The 26,826-nt window shown below is 48.5% G+C and overlaps 2 protein-coding genes across 2 annotated transcripts; one reads left to right on the plus strand and one right to left on the minus strand.

The window, feature by feature from the left end:
- Nucleotides 1-732: 732 nt before the first annotated feature.
- Nucleotides 733-1,354, minus strand: LOC132374013 (large ribosomal subunit protein uL6-like). Its single transcript, XM_059937488.1, has one exon. It carries the CDS (start codon nucleotides 1,346-1,348, stop codon nucleotides 773-775), a length of 576 nt encoding a protein of 191 aa, XP_059793471.1. The 5' UTR covers nucleotides 1,349-1,354; the 3' UTR covers nucleotides 733-772.
- Nucleotides 1,355-5,581: 4,227 nt separating this feature from the next.
- Nucleotides 5,582-26,804, plus strand: BNIP5 (BCL2 interacting protein 5). The gene is made up of 12 exons (XM_059937489.1): nucleotides 5,582-5,650; nucleotides 13,393-14,021; nucleotides 15,400-15,519; nucleotides 17,461-17,525; nucleotides 17,760-18,000; nucleotides 19,024-19,155; nucleotides 20,339-20,397; nucleotides 20,724-20,964; nucleotides 21,816-21,947; nucleotides 22,842-22,906; nucleotides 24,320-24,562; nucleotides 26,656-26,804. Exons 2-12 carry the CDS (start codon nucleotides 13,397-13,399, stop codon nucleotides 26,689-26,691), a joined length of 1,959 nt encoding a protein of 652 aa, XP_059793472.1. The 5' UTR covers nucleotides 5,582-5,650; nucleotides 13,393-13,396; the 3' UTR covers nucleotides 26,692-26,804.
- Nucleotides 26,805-26,826: the final 22 nt, after the last annotated feature.

Consider the following 26,826-nt stretch of genomic DNA (forward strand, 5'->3'; position numbering starts at 1 on the left):
ATCGCTTCCTCGAAATTTCCCAGTGATTCTGAATGGTCAGTATCATTTATTCCTGATGAAATAAAATTTCACATTCTAAGGCAAGTCAAGGAAAATTTAAACATAAATAATTTTCTCTGTCCTTTGGCCGCCTCTCTCCCCTCTGCTGTGCATTGTGTGTCTGCATTATGCATCAACCAAACCTCCCCACTGGCAGAAATACCTGCTCAACCATAAGGAGCAACTTTCTCCTAACATCAACAAGACAACTCCTTAAACTATAACATTCCTTCTTAATCTTGTAAGGGGCCATGTAGTGGCCATGTAGTGACCCATGACTCACTACTCGCTTTGTGTCACCTGTCAATAATACGTCACTTAATGTACAGCCCTCTGTCTCAAAACCTTATATAACTGTGCTTTGACCTCTAATGGGCAGAACAGTCCCCAGAGCTTTCTGAGTGGCTGTTCCCGGGTTATAATCCTCAATTTGGCTCGAATAAAAGTTTCCATTTCTTCCTTAGACTGGTTAATTTTTTCGTTGACATTCCCATTGTACAGCTGTGAAAACTGGGGTGCAGAACAATGGGGTCCCATGGTTAATGACATGTTTTGGAGATTGACTAACAGGTTTTTTTAATCGGCCATTTAGCAGTGTCCCTTAAGCATCTTAGTTTATCATTTTGTTTTGTTTTGTTTGTTTGTTTCCCAAGTCAAAGAGCTTTTATTCATTTTTAAAATATCACAAATGAGTCTGGCCTCTTGCGGTTTCTGTAGCTGGATCACTCAGATCTTATTCTTCAGCCTGCTGAACTGTTTCTTTTTCAGAAACATAGATACCATCCAAAAATTTTCTGATATCCTTGTTTTCAACTGTTGTGGCTTGCTGAATCAAAGCAGCCAAGTTTGACACAAGTTCAGTGCTGTTTCCTTCAAGAATCAACTCATCTTTCTGGGCTTGAGATACTGAACAAGCAACGCCTGGCCTCATCCAAACCCTGCGGATATATTTTTCACCCAAAAAATTTCGGATTTCAACAAGAGAAGCATTCTCCTGAATAACAACGTTGATGGGGAAGTAAGCATGCACAGACCTCATCTTGCAACGGAAGCCCAGTGTAACACCCTTGATCATGCTCTGTACATGGCTACAGATAGTGCAAACAGTCACCAGTTCCTTTCTAATCCCCCACCATTTGTCAACCCGGAGCCTCTTTTTCTTTCCAAGGAGACTGAGTTCTACATTGATGTGATTGAAGTCCCTCTGCAGGGTACCTCTGGGGCCCTTCACAATAACTGTGCATCCCTTCAGAGTAATGTTGACATTTTCTGGAATGTCGACAGTCTGATTGCTGAGAATGGTCTTCATTCTCACAGTAGATACAGCAAAAAGCTATTTTATCATTTTGATCATCACTTTCCAGATCTGTAAAACAACGCTATCTACTTTATAAACACTATTATGGGGTAAAAATAAATAATGCATGTAAAGGGCCTGACATATGATAAACATTTCACAAATGGCTGTTGTTGTTCCTACTATTTCTTAGTATGCCCACTGGGGCTAAGGAGCTGGGGCTGCAGCTCAAATGTCAAAGCCAGGCCATCGTCATGGTCGCCTGAGTCACCCACTTGCAGTGGGGACCCAGAAACAACTGAGGGAGGGGAGATTCTGGGAGACACTGGGGAGACAAAAAGTCATTGAGATAGGGGAGTGTGAATGGAGACTGAGATTCATTGAGTGCTTTAGGCACAAGACCTAAATACAGTTATTTTGCACAGGAACCAAAAGACTTCTTTTTGGCCACGCCACACGGCTTATGGGATCTTAGTTCCCTGACCAAGGATTGAACCCTGGGGCCCTTGGCAGTGAAAGCACTGAGTCCTAACCACTGGACTGCCGGGGAATACCCCCAAAAGACTATTCTGAGACTACCTTCTGGCCGGGGGACTTTGGTCCTTGATCCTTACCTGGCTTGGGAAAGAGTGAGGTCACAATCTTTCAGGTATGTCTCACCGAGGAGAAGGAAGAAGACATCCCTCCAGGAAACTTGGAGGGTTGGAGTCCAAACACAGATGGGGGGTGGACCTTGCATTGGTTGATTCCCGGTAGAGGGTGTGGCCCTGGGAAGGAGGGTGTGTTCACACTCTTGCTCTTTGCTCCTGGGAGTCACCAAAGGCACATGTGCTCCATTTCCATAACGCAAATTCTCTTGCCATGTTGCGGGCAGATTTCTGGGAATTGAGGCTCCAAACATAGACAGGTGTGAGTGTCTCTTGTGAAAATTCTTCTTCTCTTAAAGATGTCACTTAGAGCTACTCTACCGATGGCTCCTGAGACTGGAGCCCTCTCTTCTACCCACTCCTCTGCATTTTCGCTCAAGAGCAAGTTTATCTTCTGTGTCCCCGTGTTGCACACCCAGGCCACACAAGAAGGTAAATAGTCTTTCTAAACAAACAAATATACAGACTCTCAGGAGGAAATAATATCCATTTTGTGACTATACCACCATTTATTTATTTGCTCACCTTATTGTTCTGGGGCATTTGAGTAGTTTCAAGTTTTTGAGTTTTTGGCTATTACAAATAGTGCTGATGTAAGCAATCTTATAAATGTTGTTTTGGGGGAGCACATGCCTGCATTTCTGTTATGCACGTATCTAAGAGTAGAGGTGCTGGGTCAGCTTTACTAGATGTTACTACTCAGTTTTCCAAAGTAGCTGTACCATGGTCCACTCCCACCACCAGCAGTACATGAGAGATCAGGTGGCCCCACATCCTCTCTGACATTTGGTATCACCGGTCTGAGAATTTACAGCTACAGCTGCACACAGGAGCATGGCTGCATCTCACAAACATGAAAGAGAGTGAAAAAGGCCAGACATAAAAGTAAACATGCCACCTAATTCCCACTTACATAAAGCCCCCAAACAGGCAAAAATAATCTAAGGTGTTAGAAGTCAGGATAGTGGGACCTATGAGAAGCAGGAGGGGGGCTTCTAGGGTGCTGGTGATGTTCTGCTTCTTAATCTGGGTGCTGGTTACACTTTACTCCCTTTGTGAAAATTCATCAAGCCATGTAGTCAGGATTCATTCACTTTTCTGTTTGTTATACTTAAATAAAAATTTCAAAAAAATATTCTCTCAATCTCCCTCTCTCCCTTCCTCTGTCATCTTTCCTCATGGTACTTGGCTGGGAACTGTCCCCATCAGAGTCCCCTTCATGGCCCTGCAACCTGTACAGTTGCACAGGTTCTGCACTCAGAAGGACCTGTGATTGGTTTCATGCTCTGCCATTTTTGTCTTTAAATTCTTAATACTTTTGGAACAAGGGGCCTTTTGCTTGCTTGCTGAGCCTCACACATCACGTAGCCACCCCTGGCCATGGGCAGCTGCCAGTGTCTCTGCACAGATCCCCACCTAAGGCTTGGTCTCTGATGGGCACTGAGGACAGGGCCAGGTTGCCGCTCTGCCTGATCAGGGAAGGTGCCAAATGCCCATTCTGGCCCCAGGATGGTTCTCCCTCCTGCGAGAACCTGGGATTGTATTTACCTGCGGATGGAATTACTGGGTCATAAGGTAGGTTCATGCATAATGCCCCTCATGGTTCTCTGCCCCTGTGCTTCCATCTGCCTTAAGAAAAAGATTGTAAAATATACATAACATAAAATTGACCATCTTAACCATTTTCAAGTCTGTAGCCCAGTGGCATTAAGTACATTCACATTGTTGTACAACCATCTCCACCATCTGCCTCTTGAGCTTTTTCATCTTCTCAAACTGATACTTTGTACCCATGAAACAATAACTCCCCTTCCCTTCCACCTGCTTTTACGATTTTTTTCCTGTTTGTCTCTCTTCCCAGTTACACTGTGAACTCCGTGAGGGCCGAGTGGGGCTTACTCCCCTTCAAATAAGGAGGAGTATATATGATGTACACAGGGCCTGGAGGACATGGGGAAGAAAATAGTTTTGTTAAATAAATTAAAAATATGGGATATAATTTAACCCTTGTTTGAAATCTGGGCTGATTCTTGGGCTAATAAATTCTCTAAATTCAGTGCTGAGCCAGTACCCAGCACAAAGCTGGATCCAAAACCTCTTTGCTGACAGAATGAATAAGGCATTAACTCTGCTACCAATAATAAAATATTGACTCTTTATTAAGCACTTACTAGGGGCTCAATATACAGAAAGGACTTAGTATTTGACACTCAGTATATTTTCTTCTTTTCTTTACGAGCATTATCACATTTGACCCTACGGTCACCTTCTAAGGTGGCCACTCAGTTTTCGAGTGAGAAACAAATTCAGAGGCATTGTGTCCCCTGCCAGAGATCACGCAGCTGGCAGATGGCTCCAGTCTGGGCGACTCCAAAGCTCAGTGCTTTCAGTGTTTACTTTACAATGCCTCCCTGGCTCAATTAACCAAAGCAGAATTTCTGACATTTTTTTTACTTTTGTTTGAATAAAACTAGTTTTTCTTTTCTGATTACAAACATGGATAAATTCTGTTTTAAAAAAAAATTCAGGGGCTTCCCTGGTGGCGCAGTGGTTAAGAATCCGCCTGCCAATGCAGGGGACACGGGTTTGAGCCCTGGTCAGGGAAGATCCCACATGCCTCAGAGCAACGAAGTCCGTGCACCACAACTACTGAGCCTGCGCTCTAGAGCCCGCGAGCCACAACTACTGAGCCTGTGTGCCACAACTACTGAAGCCCGCCTGCCTAGAGCCCATGCTTCATAACAAGTGAAGCCACTGCAATGAGAAGCCTGCACACTGCAACGAAGAGTAGCCCCAGCTCGCCGCAACTAGAGAAAGCCTGCGCACAGCAACAAAAACCCAACGCAGACAAAAATAAATAAATAAATAAAATTAAAAAAAAAAATTCAGGCACTGCATAAAGTGAAAATGTGAACTTTTAAGACTTCTTAGAATGTTCTGTGAAGACTCGTGGTGACCCTACCAGGGATAGCAGAATTTGGAAAATATGCTCATCAACTCTTCCTTCTGGGTTTTATCTCCAGGTCAAGGAATATATATTATATACAATGACCTTTCTCTCTAGATCATTCCCTCTTCAGAGTTCTTTGGAGAGAACCGAGGAAGGTATGCAGGTGCTAAAACTACCTCCTCCTCCTCCTTTCCCCTGACTCGTGTTTCCCATAAGAGTTTTTCTTTCTGTTTCATGGACTGGCCTTCCTCCAGCCAGGCCTAAGTTTGTTTTCTGAGCATTGGTTTCTTTTCGGGTGTAATAAGGAAGTTGTCAAGCAAAATTGTTTTTTCTAGGGTAGCTGAGGTAAGCGTCCTATCTGTGGAGGAACGGAGAGCAGCCCTGGGATAGGGTGACGGGGCTGTAGCAGGTGGCCCCTGGATTGGCTGCCCATGAGCTCATCTCCTGGGACATGTGATATATATGGCTCTGACCAAAGCATCTTCTGCGACAGTCTGGAAACTGGCAGCATATTCTCCCTGGGAGAGCTGGGACTACTACCCCTCATTGGATACAACTTCCAGCAGACAGGGAGTGGTGCCTACACGTTGCTGGGAGTACCCAATGCAGAGCCGCCCGTTTGGGAGGTTTGGACCAAAAGTACCCTGGGACAGGAGCGACTTTCATGGTCTGAGGTTGGTTGAACGATAGTCTCCCCTTTGAAGGCTGGAGTAGTAGGTAGGTATCTTGGGGTCCTGAAAGGAGGGTAGACCCTGAATCTAGTCCCAGTGCTGCTTCTAGCTTGCTAGCCTTCAGTCTCTTCATCTCTAGAAAGAGAGAATTCAATGATGTGATCTCAACCAGGTGTCATGCAAAGAGCTCTGAACTAACTTGGACACAGAAGCGCTGAACTCAAGTCCTAGCTTAGCAATCCTGAGCAGGGAACTTCACTTCTCTGGGCCTCAGTTTCCTCATCTATAGAACAGGGACAGCATTACATACCTCTCCTGCTCATTTCCCTAATGGAGGTTGTAGAGGTCAAGTTATAGGCTTTATGTGAAGGTACATAGTAAAGGGAAACTTCACATAAATGGGGGCGTTGTTATTTCCTATGGCTGGATGAAGATTTTATCATTTTAAGTTTCTTGGAAGCTAGCCCAAGGACAGGGAGATCTTATGAAAAGAGTTCTGGTGGCCTGCTGCTCTGACAGGGATTTGAGGGGGGATTATAACATTGCATGGTCTGTGGTCTTGCATAGAGGACAAGACGGGGGGAGAGCACAGACTCTAGTGCTGGATGGAGGGGAGCTGCGGTCGTTTTTGGAGCTCTCCAGCTTTGTGTGTGATGACCCCACTGTCCCCGCAAGTCTGCCCCACTGCTGTATCATGGGGCCTGAAGTTCCACCATTAGGGAGTTCAATCTTTTGGGTTTCGAAAGATCCTCAAAAGATGCAAATCCCCAACATTTTGAAAAACAGGTACCAGGTGATGTGTGTTTGACGGTGACAATCGGATTGGGCAGATGGTACAAGTCCAGCCCTTTACACTGAGCTGTGGGTCGGCTCAGGCAGAGCTGACCCCCACAGGGGCACCACGTGGCTGCTCAGATATCTCTGTGATCTGAAGCTTTGTGCAAAATCCCACTGGGCCCTGCTGTGGTCAGCCCGTGGCTGGAGCCCTCCGTCCCAGCCTGGCCTCACATTTTGAAGTGGGCAAGGACCAGCTGGGGAGTTCCCAGAAACGGGTGCCCAGGCAGGGGATAGGTGCAGAAGCAATGTGATTTGAGGAACCACTGAGAGACCCAGGTCATCGGGTGATGGGCTGGAACAGAGAGGACTCAGGGGGTGAGGTGACCTCTCCTCAGGGTGCGAGGGCCTGCTGCCAGCCGAGTCAGCTCAGTCTAAGGAGGACTGTCCTTAATTCCTGCTGGCTGACAGTGGAATGATTTGCCTTGAAGGGTAGTGAGTTCCCATTGCAGGAAGTGTTCCAACAGGGGATGCGAGTCTGCAAAGCAGTCCTACCCTACAGGAGGTGGGCTGGATACTTCTTAGGTCCTTTCCAACTCTAGGAACCTGCTAGGGACCCCACAGAGGAGAAGGAACACCTGACTTGTTCCCATCTAACACCTGGGAGCTGGGCGTGGGAGCAGGATGGGTCCGGTGTTGAGGGAAGAGTTGACCACCTTGTCCCCCACTCGAGTCCTGCCAGTGGAGGTTGGAGGTGTCCTCCCAGGAGCGTGTGGCCTGTGGATGGGAGGCACATCATCTCGGGAGCCCAGATGGAAGGCCTTGAGCTTGAACAGGCACTCACCCTTGGGGTTCTAAGTGTCCATGGGCTCACCTGTGTCGATGAAAAGTACACATGAGCTAAGGGTCAGCCCTTGACCCTCCAGCCCATTGACTGGGCTTCCAGCCAAGAGTCTGTGAGCCCCACCCTGTGTTTACAATCTTTGCCTCTGGGACACAGATTTCAATACCTGGGCACACGTGAATGTCTGACTCCACGCGGACAGGTCACGGCAGGCACGTGTGTGGACGTGGGTTATCTCTGTCAGTGTGAAATAGCAGATTTGCTCACCTCTAAGTGTGTGTGTGTGTGTGTGTGTGCTTATGGGAGGTCTCTCAGTGTGGGAGAAAGAATTTAGAATCCAGAGGAGTGGATTCAAGCCCCAACTCTCTCCCCTTCCAGGCTGTGGGACCCTGGTCAAGTCTCTTAATCGGCAGAGCCTTAATCCCCCACTGCCAGCCTGGCCCGTTGCCAGGGCTGTGGCCAAGTTGAACTGAGATCATGAAGATGAAGGAGGTGCTGGGTGCCATGTGGCTGGTGAGCTGGTTGTGTTTGCACATGTCTGTGTAGTGTATGTTTTTTCCACAAACACTGAGAGCCTCCTAGGCAGTGTGGACACACCAGAAACCAGGCAGGCTTGGGCCCTTTCTGTGGAACGTGGATCTAGACAGGAAGGGCATTCAGCAAATAAATACTCAGATAATTATTTCCTTTACACTTGGAGTAAGGGGAATTCCAGGGTGTTATGAGTCCTTGTAAGTTTACGGTATACATGAGCTTGTTGCTGGGTCACATGAGTGTCTTAGCCCGTTTGGGCTGCGATCACAAACTATCATAGACTGGGTGGCTTATAAACAACAGAAATTTATTTCTGACAGTTCTGGAGGCTGGAAGTCCAAGACTCAGGCACCGACAGATTCGGTGTCTGGTGAGAGCTTCCTGGTTCAAAGACCAGGTCTCTCCGTGTCCTCACGTGGTAGAAGTGGCAAGAGAGCACTTTGGGGCCTCTTTTATATGGGCACTAATCCCTTTCATGAGGGCTCTGCTCAAATGACTTGATTATCCCAAAGGCTCCACCTCCTACTACCATCACGCAGGGGATTAGGTTTCAACATATGAATTTGAGAGGGACACAAACATTCAGTCTACAGCAATGAGTGTCTGTGGGTGTGACTCTGGGTCCACACGAACTCTCCCTCGGAGTAACCAGCTGTTTATTGAGTATCTATTGTGTGAAGTCCAGCGGGGGGGGGGGGGGAAGAAGGGGAGCGGCTAAATTCCTCTAGGATATGGTGCCATAGAAGTTACAAAGTAACATGACAGGTGCATGAATTAGAGAATGGTGTACAGATGAGGTCAGGGTATAATTTAGAAAATAAACCCAAAATAGCAGCATGCTTGGGAAAAATTTGCAAACTCTCCGCTCCACAGTAACTTAAGGTCAGCTCTGTGAACTGTCTCTGTTGTTTTGCTGTTGTTACTTTTAAACACGTCACCGGTATACGTCATGTCTTATCAGAAGTCCTGTGATCTGCAGATCACTTGGGTATTTCTGAGCAGACTCGGACTTTGCCCTGAAATCCACTTCCTGCCAAGGCAATCAGCAAGTTTACAAGAGCAGCTGGGTTTCCATGCAGCTATGGTCTGCTGCTGTCTCAGGGTTGCTGTCTGGAAGCATGGACCAGACAGGGTGGGATTTCCTGACAGGCAGGCAGAACTTGGGTGAAGTCCCAGGCAAAGCAGGGGCACAAAACAAGAAAACAGAGGAAGGGAAAAGAAAGTCTTGCTTTGATGAATTCTGGATAGGCAGAGTTTTACAATCAGAAAGTCTGGAAAGATTTAATTCCAGCACACATAGAATTTGTGTGCATGTGTATGTATGGCATGTGTGTGTGTGGGGGGGTAATATTAAAACACAATCTTCTTGGGCTTAGAGACTTTAAAAGTCTGAGGACACATCCGCCCCACAGAAGATCTTCCAGGGTGTCTCCCTGGGGGAGGGTAGGTTTACCCTCCTAGGTCAGCCACACTCTCTCAATCCTGTGCTTAGTGTTGGAAGACAGAATCTTTGGAACATTACAGAGGAGGAGCGGCCAGGGGGTAGGAGGAGAGAGGGTCTGAGCTCTGTCACAGCTTCCCAGAGAGGAAAGAGTTGCAGGAAGAAGTAAGAGGACGAGGTATCAAACACTGCAGCACCTTGAGGGAGGATGAGGAATGGGAAGAGTTCACTGGATTAGGGTAGGAGACCTTGGGAGATCCTGAAGTTTCTCTTCACTGGGGAAACACTCTTGGATGGCCAAGGTCACACATCACCCATCCCGCCTCTCCCTGCCTCTGGGCTGGGAGTTGCTCCTCCTTCACCTTCCCCTGGGCTCAGGGCACTGTTGTTCCAGGGAGGGGGTGGCCAAAACAAGGCAGTTTTCTTGAAAAAACATCACAAAAGAAAACCATTGCCAGGTGGAATTGTACTGATGCTCTGATTAGAAGTAGCAACGTGTCCTTTGAATGCAGTAGGAGGATGCTGCAACCATCAGCAATGGTGAAAACCGTTTCCATAGCAATGACAGTTTTTAAAGAAATTACTGCACCTCTTTTCTCATTAGCTGGGGAAGGATGCTGTGCCCTCATTGCAGTGGGCCCCTCGAGCCAAGTTAGCACAGGAAGAAAAGGGGCTGGTTTGGTGGTTCTCTTACTGAACAGCTTCTCTGCCAACCTCATCCAATTTGCCCTGATCACAGGAACATATGGAGTAAGCAAAGAGAACCCTGACACCATTCAGTGAATATTTCTTTCTTTTTCTTTTCTTTTTCTTCCTTCCTTCCTTCCTTTCTTTCTTTCTTTTCTTTTTCTTTCTTTCTTTTCTTTTCTTTTCTTTTCAGCTGTGGGGCTTGCGGGATCTTATTTCCCCACCAGGGATCAAACCTGTGCCCTTGGCTGTGAAATGTGGAGCCCTAACCACTGGACCACCAGGGAATTCCCTTAGTGAATATTTCTGGATCAGCTTACTTGGATCTTAAAATCAAATGGACCTTCGACCTAAACTTATCTTCTCTTAAGACCACGTGCTACTAAAGAGAGAGAGGAGGGACTTCCCTGGCGGTCCAGTGGTTAAGACTTCACCCTTCCACTGCAGGGGGCGTGAGTTCGATCCCCAGTCGGGGAACTAAGATCCTGCATGCCTCACAGAGCACGGCCAAAAATAATAATAATAATGAAATAAAAAATAATAAAGAGAGAGAGTAGCTATCAGGGAAATAGAGCATTACTGTCATCACCACCTACTAACACCTCCACTCCCACCCATGTGAAGAACTGAACATTCTCTTTGAGGGCACAACCTGCATCTTGTTCCCTAGCACAGAGCAAACTTCCTAGTACATAGTGGGTGCCTATTAAAGGTTTTTTGAAAGAACTTAATGAGAAGAAAGCAAAATATTTTCTTCTGTGATTTCTTTTCTTAACCCACTTAACGCCACATTTTGGAAGCACAACCATAAGGCAGCCTCTGAGGCTTTCAAGAACATTAGTCAATTTCCAGATAAATTAGAGATGTGTGTTGCTAAAAGTTTTCATGTAACTCAAATGTTCCTTTAAGGAACATTAAACAACAAATAAAGCCTTCCAAATTGCCTGCTTCTTCGTTTTCTCATTTCCTCCAAGACTGTCCATGTGTGGACACTCAGCAGTGCCGGTGGTACCCACTGGCCTCTAGCCATCCTCCCTACCCTTCCTCCCGAGACCCATGTTAGAAGGAAGAAAGGCATCCTTGACTGTTACTGTCACCTTCAAATCTCTCTGTTATGTCCCTGTGCCTTTTCTTCCCTCTATTTATGTATCTTCCTCACATTCACATGGATCCCTGCACATCTGAAATCATAATTATAGGTTCTTATTTTTGCCTCTAAGCTGGACATAGTAATAGAGTACATTTTAAAGTAATGAATCAGTTGGTAAACACAGAAGATACGATGTGAATACATAATACATAAATACTTAACACACTAAATAATAGTAAATGCGTGATGAGGCTATAATTACAGATTAGAGTAGGCAATCCATAAATCTAAACTCCATAGGAATCTCTGGGAGCTCAGGATTGAGATTCAAAACCATATTTTATTTTTCTTTTAACTTCCACCAACGGGCAAAGGGTTTCTGAACAACTCTGGAAAAATTGGAAAGCCCCAGGTGTTTCAGATTAAAGACACACAAATCAAGTGAGCTGCCCACACCCCAGCCTACTTAAAAAGCTGCCCAGGAGAAGGTGGTTCTTTTGTCTTTTCCATGGGCAGCTGCTTCATTCTGGATGGAAAACGGAAGGGCCCCGGCTGCTTTAAGATGGAACTGGTGCAAATTCATTTATTGTACGTTAACTACACATTCTTAGGTATTGTTTATTTTACTAAATGTTTGTTATACATTTATTCCTTTGTTTAATAAGTACATCGTTCTAGGTACTCAGGATACAAGACCTAGCAAAACAGACAAAGGGGAGGGAGAGAGGCTCAGACAATAAACCACTAAACACGGGAAGATATGACATTGCCTACCATCGGGGGTGAGGTAAAGGGGGAGACGGTGTGCTAATGGGGGTGTGATGGGAGGGCCCCTATGGGAAGGTGACATTTGAGCAGAGCCCTGAAGGAAGTGAGGGAACAAACTGTAAGGTGGTCTAGACAGAGGGAACAGCCAGGGTGAAGACCCAAGGTGGAGCAGGCCTGAGGGACAGCAAGCAGGGCTGCATGAGGGGAGTGGAGTGAGTAAGTGAGTGAGAGGGGACGGGAGAGGTGATGGGGCCGGGTCAGTGGGGCCTTGCTGGCCATTGTAAGGACTTAGACTTTGAGCCATTGGAGACAGGAGAGTGACAGGCTCTAACTTAATTTGTAAAAGCACCCATGGCTGCTGAGGGGAGAAGTTACTGTAAGGAGGACAAGGGTAGAGCAGGGAGATCAGTTAGGAGGTGACTACAATAGTCCAGGTGAGCAGAGATGGGGCCTAGACTGGATGGTGGTGGAGGAGGAGGGGAGACGTGGTTCGGGGCCGGGTGTGCTTTTTTAAAAATTTATTTAATTAACTTATCTATTTTTGGCTGCGTTGGGTCTTTGTTGCTGCTCATGAGCTTTCTCTAGTTGTGGTTCGCGGGGGCTGCTCTTTGTTGTGGTGCGTGGGCTTCTCATTGCAGTGGCTTCTCTTGTTGCGGAGCACGGGCTCTAGGTACGTGGGCTTCAGTAGTTGTGGCTCGTGGGCTCTAGAGCGCAGGCTCAGTAGCTGTGGCGCACGGGCTTCGTTGCTCCGCGGCATGTGGGATCTTCCCGGACCAGGGCTCTAACCTGTGTCCCCCTGCATTGGCAGGCAAATTCTTAACCACTGTGCCACCAGGGAAGCCCCGGGTGTGCTTTGAAAGTGGAGCCAACAGTCTCTGCTGATGGCTCAGACGTGGGGAGCAAGAGAGAGAAAGGAGTTAGGGATGACTTCAAATGTTGGACCTGAGCAATTGGAAGAACAGAATTGCCGTTTACTGAGCTGTCTTGTGAAATATTCTTAACAGCCTGTGTGATAGACAGATAGGTCTCAGGCACATTTCAGATGAAGACACTGGGCCAGAAAAGCTGCAGGAGCTGCCCGCAGTCCCAAGGGGCAGGACGTGGCCTCTGGCTCCAGCTGTATTCATTTCCTACTGTTGCTGTCACAAAATACCACAAACTCTGTGGCTTTGGAATTACGTGAATCAATTACCTTACGGTTCTGGAGGTCAGAAGTGCAAACTCAGGGAATTCCCCGGCGATCCAGTAGTTAGGACTCAGCACTTCCACTGCAGGGGGCCGGGGTTCCATCCCCGGTCAGGGTACTAAGATCCTGCAAGCTGTGCGGTGCAGCCAAAAAAAAAAGTCCAAAATCAGTCTCAATGGACTAGAATCAAGGTGTTGGCAGGGCTGTGTTCCTCCTGGAGGCTCTGGGGGACTAGCTGTGAGACCTGGGGCATGACCCCCTGTGGATCAGTTTCCTCCTCTGGGAAATGGGACAAGGGTAGCCCTTCCTCCCAGGGATGCTGAGGAATTTAAATGAGACAACAGCTTCGAGAGCTGATAGCACTCACATTAAGGGCAGGTTGGATGGGCACTTGGGTCAGCACTGCTAGCCCACCCGGCAGACTCCGAAGCCTCTTCTAAGGGAGTTGTCTGTTTTGGTTGCAGTGCAATGGAGCCGCCGCGGGGCCCAAGGAAGCCTCTGTCAGGGAGGAGAGCCAGGTCTCTGGACAGGCTGCAGAACCCCCAGAAGGATTCAGAGTCGTGCGACCGCCGGTGCATTTCCCGGCCCACCAGCCCCTCCAGGAGGATGCCGCGCCGGGCGGCCAGCGATGGGGCCAGATGTCCCAAGAGCCCAGCTCAGTCTGCGGAGGCTCAGGGCACCACGACTGCAGCCCGCAGCCCGGAGGAGACCAGGGAGTTTCTCCCCAGTGAGCAGAGGCCTCCGCAGGACACCAAGAAGGACAAGGCCCAGTGTCGGGCCCAGCAGGGGTGGCTGAGGACCATGATGAACTTCTTTTTTGGGATGGGCCCCGAGGAGCCCAAGGAAAAGACCAACAAGAAGGCCAAGGGGAAGGAGGGCCTCCCCGAGCCCGCAGAAACCCCCGAGACACCGGGCGAGCCAGCTCCCAGGAAGAAAGCCCACAGCAAGAAGGCCAGCCGCAAGAAACACGGTCATAAGAAACATGGTGCTGAGGAAACCAAGGGGACCCGAGATCAGGAGGCCAAAGGGCAGGAGACCAAGATGGCTGGTGCCTCATGCTGCGAGGAGGCTGATCTGGGCCCAGCAGCTGGGGGTGAGCAGACCATGCCTGTTTCTATGGTAACCCCACAGCCACCATCCCCCACCCCAAGGGCTAGGGTGCTCTGAGCTGGCTGCTCAAACCTCTCAACAGAGGGGAACTTGGAAGGTAGGGCCACTATCAGGAACGTCACCACTTCTTATTTTTTTTTTTTGTAAGATTTTAAAAATATTTATTTTATTTATTATCATTTATTTTTGGCTGCATTGGGTCTTTGTTGCTGCACGCGAGCTTTCTCCAGTTGTGGCGAGCGGGGGCTACTCTTCATTGGGGTGCGAGGGCTTCTCATTGTGGTGGCTTCTCTTGTTGCAGAGCACGGGCTCTAGGCGCGCAGGCTTCAGTAGTTGTGGCACATGGGCTCAGTAGTTGTGGCTCGTGGGCTCTAGAGCGCAGGCTCAGTAGTTGTGGCGCACAGGTTTAGTTGCTCTGCGGCATGTGGGATCTTCCTGGACCAGGGCACGAACCCGTGTCCCCCTGCATTGGCAGGTGGATTCTTAACCACCGCGCCACCAGGGAAGCCCAGCACCACTTCTCTGAGGCAGAGCAGCACCGTGGCTGAGAACTTGAGGTCAAACCCCAGTTCCACCACTCGCTGGCTGTGTGACCTGGGGCTGGCGACTTTCCTCTCTGAGCCTCCATTTTTTTCCCCTTGATACAATGGAGATTATAACAGTTGCCATCTTGGGGGGTGGCCATGGCCCAGAGCTGACACATGGGAAGTGCTTCATAAGTGGCAAATGTTATTGTTAAGTACTCTGGTTTGAGGAGCATGGACCAGGGAGAAATAGGAAGACAGAGGGGAATCAAGGAGGGAAGCCCTACCCTCCAACACTAGTCTACATGTGAGGACTGGCTGTGGGTGACAGGGAAATAGAAGGAGCTGGCTGCTGGGGTGCAGGTTCTAGACTTGGCTCCATCAGGAATAAACTTGCTGTGTGACCTTGAGCAAGTTGCTGTCCCTCTCTGGAACCTTTGATTCTCGTTTGTAAAATGAAGGAGCTGTTCCCCAAGGTGCCTTCCTTTTCTGACGCTTAGTGTCCTGGAGTTGAATGTTCCACAGGCTGCTGGAGGAAGATGAAGCTTTGCCCTATAGGACTCAAAACTCACCATGTTTTTAATGGGGAGAAGGGATGCAAGGAAAATCCAAGATATTTTTGAGGTGGGGGGAGGGATGTCTGGGCAGAGGCAGCCTCTTTTCAAATGGAAACCTTGGTGGGTTTCTGATTTTTTTTTGGTTAAGCCTAGAGCTGCTCCAGCAGTCCCTGTCCTGCTGTGAATTCTGTGCTGTTTTATTGTGTCGATTAACAAAGTCAGAAGAATGTCACTGACACCCACACACTGCCCCACTCACTTGGTTTCACCTTTATTACAGGACGGAAAGTTTCTGACCTCCACCAGTTCTTGTTCCTTGAAGGTGGAGGTGCTGGAGTCCGGAAGGTTTCTTCCCAAGCCACAGGTCACCAGTGCGAAGAGGAGCTCGGAAAGCTTGACAGTGAGTCAGAATCTTCTCAGTGCCCTCTTTGCCTGCAGCTGGGGCAGCTGTTAGCAAACGAGATGGAATGCTCCCGATGCCTGCTTAGACCTTGGATGCTTAGACCTCTCAAAATGTGTGTGCTGATCTCGCCCCTTCTGGTGCTTCTGGTCACATTTACACTAGAGTTTCACAGAAGGGAGTCTCAGGAATTAGACTGGCTGCTGGCAAATACTCCTGCCTTGTGTGTTGAGCATGGAACTTTTTTTGTTTTTAGTTATTTTAAATTTATAGAAGGAATATATACATATATATACATATATACACACACATATATATACATATATATTTAAATATAGAGAAGAATGGAAAGAGTAGTTCTATGCACACTCATATACTCACAGTTGTTAACAGTTGGCCATATTTGCTTCGTGTGTGTATAATTTTGTTGCTGAACCATTTTAAGTAAAATGATGCTTCAACCTTAAATCTTAAGCACATATCTGCAAGAAATAAGAACAGTCTCATATGCAACCATAGTCTTATTATTGCCCCTAATAAAAGAAATAATGCTGTATTAATCTAATTCCCTACAAAGAATGGGCATATTTTATTTTATTTTATATTTTATTTTTATTTATTTTTTAAATGAATTAATTTATGTACTTATTTTTGGCTGTGTTGGGTCTTCGTTGCTGTGCATGAGCTTCCTCTAGTTGCGGCGAGCGGGGGCTACTCTTTGTTGCGGTTTGCGGGCTTCTCATTGCGGTGGCTTCTCTTGTTGCAGAGCACGGGCTCTAGGCACACGGGCTTCAGTAGTTGTGGCACGTGGGCTCAGTACTTGTGGCTCGCAGGTTCTAGAACACAGGCTCAGTAGTTGTGGCGCACGGGATTAGTTGTTCCACAGCATGTGGGATCTTCCCGGACCAGGGCTCAAACCTGTGTCCCCTGCATTGGCAGGCAGATTCTTAACCACTGCGCCACCAGTGAAGTCCCAAGAATGGGCATATTTTAAACGATATGAAATGGAGAAGCTATGCATCTGTCAAAAAATAGTGAAAAGGCATTTAATTGGTTATTTTGCAGGATAATTGTTTTCTCACATGAGATGGAGTTGGCTGGTAGACTGAGTCAAAGTACAAAAGCCTAACAGGATTTAGAAATGAGAGAGAAGAGAGGGGTGAAAAAACCTGCAGATAGCCTGGGAAGAGGGAATCTTGTTTGCACCTTCTTTTGTGTAAACTGATCAGCTGGCAACTAAGCAGAGGCTCCTTTGGGCACATTGTCTTTGGGTAGGTCGACTGGAATATCAAAGAAAACCATTTATGTTGTTTGGGCTTCTCTGTAAAGCCTTGGCAGTGTAGTTGGGGCACCAACGGGGCAGGCTACCTGTGTCATGCCTGCTGGAGTGCCTCTGTCCAGCTTAGTTAGGCCTGGTCTCCATCATTTCCCCTGCTGGAATTTTGTAGGTTGGATCAACATTAGCCTTGCAAAGTATTTCCAAGCACAGTCTCTCATTTGATGGCCTGACAGCCTTCTGAGGGAACCAGGACGGGGATTGTGATCCACATTTCACAGAGGAAGAGATGAAGGCCCAGAGAGATTAAGAGACTTACCCAAGGTCACACAGCTTGTCAAACCCCAAGTAGATATGTACAGATCTGCAATGTTCAAAGGAAATCATGGGGCACAAGTTGAATGCTTGAAGGACTGACTTGAAACTTCCTGCATAAAATTTCATGCTTTGGCCTAGTACCCTTCGCCTGTGGATCTTCCAACCCTCTCTCAGAAGGACGAGCCCCTGGAATGTGATGCTTCTCCCACACCCCACCTTCCGTGCTAGAGGAGTTGTTTTAAGAGGACCGTGAAGGCCCAAGTTGGTCTCAGAACTCCAAGACAGTCATTAGAAAGAATTCTCTGTGCATCTAGAAAGATTAACTGGGTGCATTTGTTTTCTTCCAGAGGATACCATCATCCAGAAGATAGTGGAATTGCTCCAAAAAGTGGGAGACCAGTGGGAAGAAGAGGTGAGGATCAAACTGCCTGCACAGATGCCCGGGGGGCTGCTGCCTTCTCCTCCTCCTCCTTGCTCAAGCCCCACCTGTCTTTCTGGGCCCCCGTGCTCCCCTGCTCCAGGCTCTGTCACCTCCCTTGCCTGGGGCCACCCTGAAGCCCTTGTTTGCTCCTCAGTTGCTTCTTGAGGAGTTTTCCCTCTCCTCAAGGTCAGGGGCCTGACTCAGTTTCTCTCATCTCCCCCACAGCAGCGTCAAGCCCCTCAGCCAGAGGTGGCTCCTCAAAACCCAGCACCAGTCTTCAGGAAGAAATCCCAAGAGAGAAAGTCTAGCCTCAAGAAAGCCTTTTCTCATAAAAAACACAGTTCTGAGGAGCCCAAGAGAGCACGGGCTGCAGATGTTTCCAGCCCAGAGTCCCGGCCGCCCAGGAGGCCCAGCTTTCTGCCCCTGTGTGTTGGTGGCCATCGGCCCTCCAGCTCCAGCAGCCTAGGTGAGCAGGCTCACAGTTACCACAGCAACGCTGCAGCTGCCTACTGCACTGGAACCTTCCCCAAGGCTTGAATTGGCCATTTTCAGAGCTGCCATCCCAGTTCTGACTTTTCCTCTGCCCTGAGCAGTGTGGGGAGGGCAAAAGGGATACCTCCACACACAAAGCCTCACTCTCTAGGCAACCCAGCTAAGCCCCTGGTGGAAATTGTGTTCAGGGATTTCCCCCAACTATCCTCACCTTTCCGCAACCTCAGCTTCCACACCTTGGCAGGGGGTAGCATGTGCAGGAAGGAACTGGAGCCTGGGAGGCAGGAGACCTGTGTTCTGGGCTCCATCTCTGTGCCTCAGTCTCCTTGTCTGTAAAATGAGACACTTCCCTGCTGTGTATCTATATGCAATCAGTCCTCATTTTATGAATTACATCTTATTATCCTCATTTCACAGACGAGGGAACTGAGGCTTAGGGAGGTAAAACAATGTGTTTGTGGTCACATGGCCCATCAGCGATGGAGCCAGAGCTACAGGGAGAAAGGGTCAGCCTGGGTGTCAGGGAGGAACGGCCCAGCAGGTCATCTTAGCCAGGAGAATGTATACTTTAAAAAGGAGAAGGCAATGTTTAACACCAGAGTGGATCCCCAGTAGTGGGATTTCAGGCCACAAGGGGAGATATTTTCATGTAGGGGGTGATCCTGGCTGTGATGAGTTTAATTCGTGCCAGGGCATCAGGCATTTACTCTCCAAGTCATGGATCAAGTCATGATGGTGGAGGGATGAGGTCTCCAGGGGAGGGAGGAGAGGGGAGCAAAGCCCAGGAACGGCAGCTGTATGGAAGTGCAGAGGGATGAGTGAGCTTGGTCTTCAGTACGTCAGAGCCACGGCCCTGCCCAGCAGCTCCCCGCCACCCCAGCAAGGCCTTTGCATGCACTAGCCACGGAGTGCACTTTGGAGTCTCTGCTGACTTCTGTGCATTAGTTAACACCCTCAGACTGATGAAGCTCACCCACCATTTCCTCTTGCTTCTCAGGTGTGGAAGAACCTGAAGTCCAAGAGGCTCTGTCTACAGACGGTGGGGATCCAAGTCCCTTCGAGCTTTCCAACCCAGCAGGAAGCCGGGGACCCGAAGAGGACCTGCACCTGGACAGAGCCTCGGAATTCAGTTAGTAACCCCTCTCCTTTTCTCAGAGGCCCCTTGGAAGATGTCTGGTCTGACCCCTCTACTTGCAGAAGAGAAACTGAACCAGAGAGAGGCAGTGACCTGTCCTTACCTGCCTCTGAGTGAAGCAGGCTGGGGAGGCAGCTCGGGGTCCAGAGCACAGGCCCTGAGCCAGGCTGCTCTTACCCTGTCTGAGCCTCAGCTGTAAAACCACAACAGTGATAACATCCTCCTTGGTGAGGCCAACATAAGGCGATACAAGGAAAGCATCGGCCCATGGCAAGGGCTCGACAGATGGTACGATCTTTGGGCCTGGATTCAAATTTGGGCTCTGACCTCTCCAGCTGTGTGATCTTGGACAAGCTACTTCATCTCTGGTCTCAGTTTCCTCATCTGTAAAATGGAGATAGTAATAGTACCTACTCTCTAGAGTTGTTGGAGGCTCTAGATGAATTAATGATGATAATGCATTTAGAGCAGTACCCATGGGCAGCTAATAAATGTCAGCTGCCATTTATTGTGACTATTAGTGTTGTTGTCATGTAGCCCAGCTTGAGAACATAGCCTCAGGAGAAGTAAAGAGGATAGGAAAGGGGGTAGGGGCCTTAGGAGAGAAGCTGAACCCATGGTAGCTGCCATCACTATTATTATTATTTTATCATTGGCAGAGCCGAGCCTAAGATCATATAATCACTGTCAGTTCTGTGTGTCTGAAGATCTGCTTCCCCTACCTCCCCCATTCTGCCTTGTTTGCTTTTCACAGAAAATGTGCCTTGAAGGGGAATTGAGAAGGGCCCCTGTTCTACCTAGAAGAGGAGGAAAGAGCGGGGTGAGGGGACTTGTGGGGACCAGGCCTTTCCTTATGGTCTTGAGACACCTTCTCCTGGAGGCAGGGACCTCGGCTGTTTCCTGCACCTAACAAGGCACATCTAGGCCCTTCCTCAGTGGTGAATGAATAAGTGAATATGTTCCCGTGAAGCCAGCTCTGCCCGCAGGTTACCTCTGAGGAATCTGTGGTCCCCATGGGTTGGGCCTGAGACAACCTTAAAGGCAAGCTCATTAGCACCCCACCCTGGAGACCTGTGAGAATCATCCAGGGAGCCATTGGGCCTTAGGAAATGAAGACTGACCATAGAAAAGCTTTTCTCAACACTCAAGTGTGAGCAACCGCTTTGTTCTTTTTTAGAATTTATCCAGAAGATCATTGACCTACTCCAAGATGCAGAGGAGCAGGGGGGAGACAAGGTGAGGAAGACATTCCCCATGTAGACCCTGACCCTCACTATGGACACCCCTACCCCTACCTGGCACAATAACTTCGCTGCCCCTCCCCCAATTCTACATCTTGCCGGAGCCTGGTTCCAGTCTCTCCTTCCCAGAGCCTCCTCTGACCGCTGCAGGCTGTACTTGTTTCCCCAGCTCTGAGCACCAATCACCCTTCTCCCCCGGCCACACCCTCTGGTCCATAGTGGGTCTCTGTTTGTTTCAGGCGATGGCCTCTTTCCCCCCGCTCACTTGTAACCTCCTCAAAGTAAGGGACCCTGACTCAGTTTCTCTCATCTCCCCCGCAGCAACTTCAAGTCCAGGAGCCAGAAGTGGCTGTAGGAAACCTGGCCCCAACCTGCAGGAAGAAATCACAAGAGAAAAAGTCCAGTTTCAGAAAAGCCTTTTCTCATAAGAAACATGGCTTCAAGGAGCCCAAGAGAGGGGGTGCTGCAGGTGCTGCCAGCCCAGACGCCCGGCCGCCAAAGAGGCCCAGCTTTCTGCCCCTGTGTGTTGGTGGCCATCGGCCCTCTATCTCCAGCAACCCTGGTGAGCAGGCCTGGGGTTGCCATGGTAACAGAGGCGGCCTCTGGCCCCTAGGCTTCTCCAGGGCAGGGTTGGCCAGCTGCTTGGTGTCCTGTGCAGTCTTGACTTTCACTCTCTGCTCTGAGCAGAGTGGGGAGGTGTGGAGGGGAGAAAGGGGCCGGCTGCTGCCAGGACCCACCTCTATGACACACACCTTCCCTCCCCCCAACCATAAACACCTAAAAACAAATGTGGTATGAGAGCAGTGCATCTGTTCCTCAGATACATGCATCAGAATCACCTGGAAATCTCATCGAAAAATAGACACCCAGGTTAGATGAAGTAGGATATGGCCTGGGCCTCTGTTTTTTCACTACACCGAACTATGAGGACCACTGGCGTACAACAATTCTCCTGACATTTACGGAGTGCCCGCTGCCTGCCACGTTCACACATATTATCTCATTTAACACCCCCACGCACAACCCTGTGAGGTCAGTCCTGTTACTCCCATTTGACAGATGGAGAAAGTGAGGTTCAGACAGGCTAAGTGACTCGGCAAAGGCTCGCAGAGTTAAAGGGGAAGTGGGCTCACTTGGTGGGACCTGTTGGTAGGCCTGCTTGTTTTCCTCCCAGACTATGAGGAGGCAAAGGGGGTGGTTGGAAGAAAGAATGAGATTTCTGGAGGCGCAAAAAGCACTGTGAACTCCTCTGAGGCAGGTCCAGTGGGGCTGGGGGTTCCCAAGGAGCCTGGGAAACCAGGACCCTTCTTGAGCCCGAGCCTTTGGACAGCTTCTTGTCAGAACCTGGGTTCAGCGATGTGCTGGTGGATTTGAGACAGGTGCAAACACACACCAACTCCTCTTTGCCCTCAGATCCGGAGGATCTCGAGTTCCAGGAGTCCTCACCTGCAGAAGGGGGGCCATTTGGATCCTCAGAAGTACCCTCCCAGGCCAGAAGCCACAATCCAGAAGCAGGACCTCAGCCGGATGGAGCAAATGAATCTAGTTAGTGCCACCCTGCTCTTTCCTGGGACAGCTGCCCCGGGACTTCCCTTTTGCATGGATTTCACAGCCTGAATCCTAGTAGCGAACTGGGAAGGCAGCTGACAAGTACCCCAGGAGACTCTAGAAGGGCAGAGAGGAGACAGGGCTGGCCTTTGAACAGGCGCTGGTGGGGCAGAGTTGCAGGTGGACAACCTTCTTCAGGTAGAGAATACCTGTCCGTTCTGTGGGATGTAATTTCACCCCCACCACATGCCATTGCTTTGCCTGAAAGTTTCACATAAAATTCCTATCTTGCTCTGGGTCTCATAACCAGTGGTGCACTGGCAAACAAACTCTGGGTAAGGGTGGAGGGATGGGGGAAGCCCTGATTTGTAGCATTTGCAGATTTCTGTGGTATAAAATTCCCACCATGGCCAATTTCAAGCTGCTGACAGTTTATAACAACAGGTCCACAAATGTCCTGAGTATTTACAATTAACTCTTGGTGCAAGCAGCCACCTGCACGTTGCTGTTTATAGCCCAGGCTGATGGTACATTCCTGTTGCATCAGTAGCCAGGGTATTTGCCCTCCCTGCATTCTGATTAGTTGCTCCTGGTCCCAACTCCCATTCCTGACTACTCTGTAGCCTGGATAAGGTCTCAGTTTCCCCACCTGTCAGAATGGAGCTGAATGTGGTGACAGGTGAGGCTCAGCAGGCCAAATTGCCTTCTATTTCTATACAGCTAACCAAAACAAAGCTCGCATGCTCCAGCCCTAGTTTAGGGGAAGATTTTTCTTTGCCCTTCATGTCTAATCTGTGTACTGTGTTTTAGAGACAAAATACTTCTGCGATCGATGGATGGGTTATTACAGAACATGTCAATAATCCCTCAATCCTTCTTTATTTTCCTTAGAGGAGCTGATCATCCAGAAGCTGGTGGCCCTTCTCCAAGAAGCAGATGGCCAGTTGGGGGAGCAGGTGAGGACTGCTCAGTCTCCACAAGGACTGAACCCAAGTTCAGTCCCCATCTTTGCATCTGGGTGACCGTGGTAGGCCCCTTAACCTCTATGAGCCTCTGTTTTCTCTTTTGCAAAATGGGGGATAAATACCTACTTGCCAAGGTTAGTGCATATATAGAAAATGCCACACACATAGTAGATGAGATCAATGTTAACTTAAAAATAATATAAACCTATGTGGCTCTGCCTGCCAGCCAGGACCTCCCCCAGTCCAAATCCTCCTTGAAGTTCAGCTCATGAGCCACCTCCCAGGAAGCATCCTTCCCTGAGTCCCTCTGATCTCGTCCTCTGCTATCTGCCTTTCACTCTGTTTTGGCACGCACTTCAGTAATTATAAGGTCTCCAATTCTTTCAGACTTTTGTTAGAGTTCCTTCCCTTGCTAGGTAGAGTGTAACATAAGGTTCCCTGCCTTTGAAAACCTCACAGACTACTTGGAGAGACAAACGCAGATCACATATGAAGAGGAGTTAGGTGTGAGCACAAGTCAGAGATGAGTAATCAGTGTAGCTGACCTTGTTAGTGCCTCTCCTTACCACCACAGAGCAGCTGGCCCAGCTCCCAACTGCCAGTACCTGCATCCCTTTGCCTGGGGACTGGCCCCCAGAGCCATTTACCACCCGTAGGTTAGGCCAGAATGAGCAGGTGCAACCTCCCCAGGAGCAGCCCTCAACCACTGGCTGATGCGAACTGGTGTACACATACCCCAGCTCCCTTATACCTTGGAGGGAAAACTCTGGGGTGTGTGTTCTTCGAGGGTTCCCAAAGTGCCCCAAGGGGATCAGGCTCAGCTGCCAGCCTGAGTGGGGTGCCTTCCCATTCTTGCCCCAGGTCTCCATTCCCCCATCTGTGTTTGCCAGGATCACTTACCACATAAGTGAGCTGCATCCGAGTCCTGGTCTCTGGGTCTGCCTCTGTGGGGAACTCAACCTAAGACATTTAGGTATTAAGAGGAGGAGGAACTAACTTAGGGTGGGAACTAAAATTCATCCAACATCCACTTTGCACAAAACATTAAACTATCTCACTTAATCTCCTCCCCCCAACGACAGTGTTGGGGAGGCACATATTATTAACCCCCCTTTTACACATGAGAGGTCACACAGCTAGTAAATGCTATTTAAGCATCTGTTATCTGAATCCAAAGACCTGCATTTTTTTTTTTTTTCCCCCACTTTGTTCTGCTGCTTGGAGCTGTACCTTGCAGAACAGATTCTGAGAGGCTGGGGATGGTGGATGAATTTAACAAGGGATGCTTGTCCCAGGGACAATGAGGCACCCAGCCTGGCTGCGTGGAGTTGGGGGAGGGAGATGCTGGGGGGAGGGGGCTCCCTGCTGGCAACACTGATGGCCTGCCTTCATTTCTGCTTCCAGATCAGGCAAAACCCCAGCTTTAAGAAGTTTTTTTACAAGCTCTCAGACTCTTCCCTCAGAAAGCTGGTAGCCACCCTGAGCACCCAGGAGGCCAACTCCACCGAACCCAAGAGAACCTCCCCGTTTGTCTTTGGCTTGGCTAACAAATGTGCTGGCAGCAATTACCAAGCCGTCCACAGCCTCACGGGCCTACACTACAGGCGACCCAGTTTTAGCCAGTTCCCATACAGGGAGGACCAGCAGGTGAGAAAGGGCAATATGGCATGAGGGGCGACAGACTCACAATCACAAGGGTCTGCTTACTGTCCTCTCCCCTCCCCTGCTTACTTCAGGACTTCTGGGGTCCAGCTCAAATGCCGCCACCTTGCCAAGGCCTTCTGAGACAATTCTACACCACAGCAGCCTCTTTCTTTTCCAACTCCCACCCCCTTTACCTGCTAATTAGCTAATTAGCATCTTCTTTATTTGACTCTGGTCTCCAACTGGATGTGCATTTTCATACTTCTTGATATCAGTATGGGATATTGGACCAGCTACTATCTTAGCTCGCCCTCTTATTATTTCATGGGTTGTGTTGCTTGGCTTTCCAATTGAGACTGTCATAAAATTTAGAGAACAAAGTAAAGTAAGATTACATACCAAATAAGGTAGGTGAGAAGAATCCCTGGGGCTGTTTGGTTCTGGAAGGCTTCCTGGCGTCCGTTCTTCACTGACCTTGCCTTGATTGATTAATTAAGAATAGCCTCTTTCTGAATTATGGTTTTCTCAGGGTATATGCCCAGTAGTGCAGGACAGGTGTAAAGACGCAGATGTAGAGAATGGACTTGAGGACACGGGGAGGGGGGAGGGTAAGCTGGGACAAGTGAGAGAGTGTCATGGACATATCTACACTACCAAATGTAAAATAGATAGCTAGTGGGAAGCAGCTGCATAGCACAGGGAGCTCGGTGCTTTGTGACCACCTAGAAGGGTGGGATAGGGAGGGTGGGAGGGAGACGCAAGAGGGAGGGGATATGGGGATGTATGTATACATATAGCTGATTCACTTTGCTATACAGCAGAAATGAACACAACATTGTAAAGCAATTATACTCCAATAAAGATGTTTAAAAAAAAAAAAAAGAATAGCCTCTCCCCTGCCATCACTCAGCCTTTTTTTTTTTTTTTTTTTTTGGCATAGTGGGATCTTAGTTCCCCGACCAGGGATCAAACCTATGCCCCCTGCAGTGGAAGCTTGGAGTCCTAACCACTGGACCGCCAGGGAATTCCCCATCACTCACTCTTTTGACTGGTTTCATGCTTTTCCTAATAATCCCCCCTTCCCTGAGGCTGTAGGATGGTCCCTGTAGAGATAAAACTTAACACTGATTTCTTTTTTTAATCTGAATTTTCTGTTGGACTCTGATAGAGATCTCCCCACTCTTTTCAAATTCTCTTAAGATGACCTGCTTACAAACATTTGACCAGATCTATAGTGCAGAAACTACTGAGTGAAGTTGTGATTTTAAAGGAATGAAATGTCCTATTGGTGTTGGACACATAGGACCAGAACTTCTATATCCAAATTGTCCCCTGGGAAACCAGACCTTTATTGCAATGATGTCACCATCACTCAAAGCCTTTGTCTTCTCCTCCTGGAATTACCTTTAGAAGCCATGTGATAAGGCGCTCAAGAAAGCTGGTCTTATTTCATGATACTTGTACCTCATCATTCGAATGGTTTTCCTAGTGGAAACTCCACGTGACCTTAGACCTCTCTTTTCTCAGACTCACTGTCTTCTCGTGGAGAATAGGGATAATTTGTCCTCTAAGGTGGGTTAGGTAATAGCTGATGGAGTGATCTGAGTTCTTTGTGAAAGATATTATAGAAACATCAATTCTGACATCCTCAGTAGCCCTAACTCCATCTTCTGGTTTTACTAGCCATTCATTCATTTATTTATTCAACCAATAGACATTCAGAGCTTCCTATGAGCCTAACTGTGCAAGATGCTATGAGAACCTCTGGAAGGTTCTGCTAGTGGAAAAGGATAGAATGTTTACTGATGACAAAATTAAATATCAATCAAATGCCAAATTAGCATTAACTGAGATCAATAAAGCAAGTTGGTTCCGGGAGCCTTCCAGGAAGTAGCAGGCATTGATTTTGACCTTTGAGGATGGAGAGCCTATAGATGGGGAGAAAGGACCAGGAGGACACTGCAGGCAGGAGGTACTGTGTGAGCAAAGACCCAGAGGTGGGAGCTAGTGGGTTAATGAGAAGTCAGTTGTTATCAGGGTGGGACCCATACATAATTGGGCTATGGCTAAGACCTGTGTTCTTTTTCTCCTCCCAGAATGACACAAATCCTCAGAGCCAGAGTCCAGACTGAAAGCTGTGCTTTGCACTCAAGTTCCCTGAATTATCCAAACATCGGCGGCTTTAGCCAGGAAACCCTGAAGATGTCCCAATCCAGTGCTTCACAGACATGACTGAAGACAAGAGTGGGCAGCCATTCTGCATCCTT

The sequence above is a fragment of the Balaenoptera ricei genome, chromosome 11 (genome assembly GCF_028023285.1).
Source record: "Balaenoptera ricei isolate mBalRic1 chromosome 11, mBalRic1.hap2, whole genome shotgun sequence".
Classification (NCBI taxonomy): domain Eukaryota; kingdom Metazoa; phylum Chordata; class Mammalia; order Artiodactyla; family Balaenopteridae; genus Balaenoptera; species Balaenoptera ricei.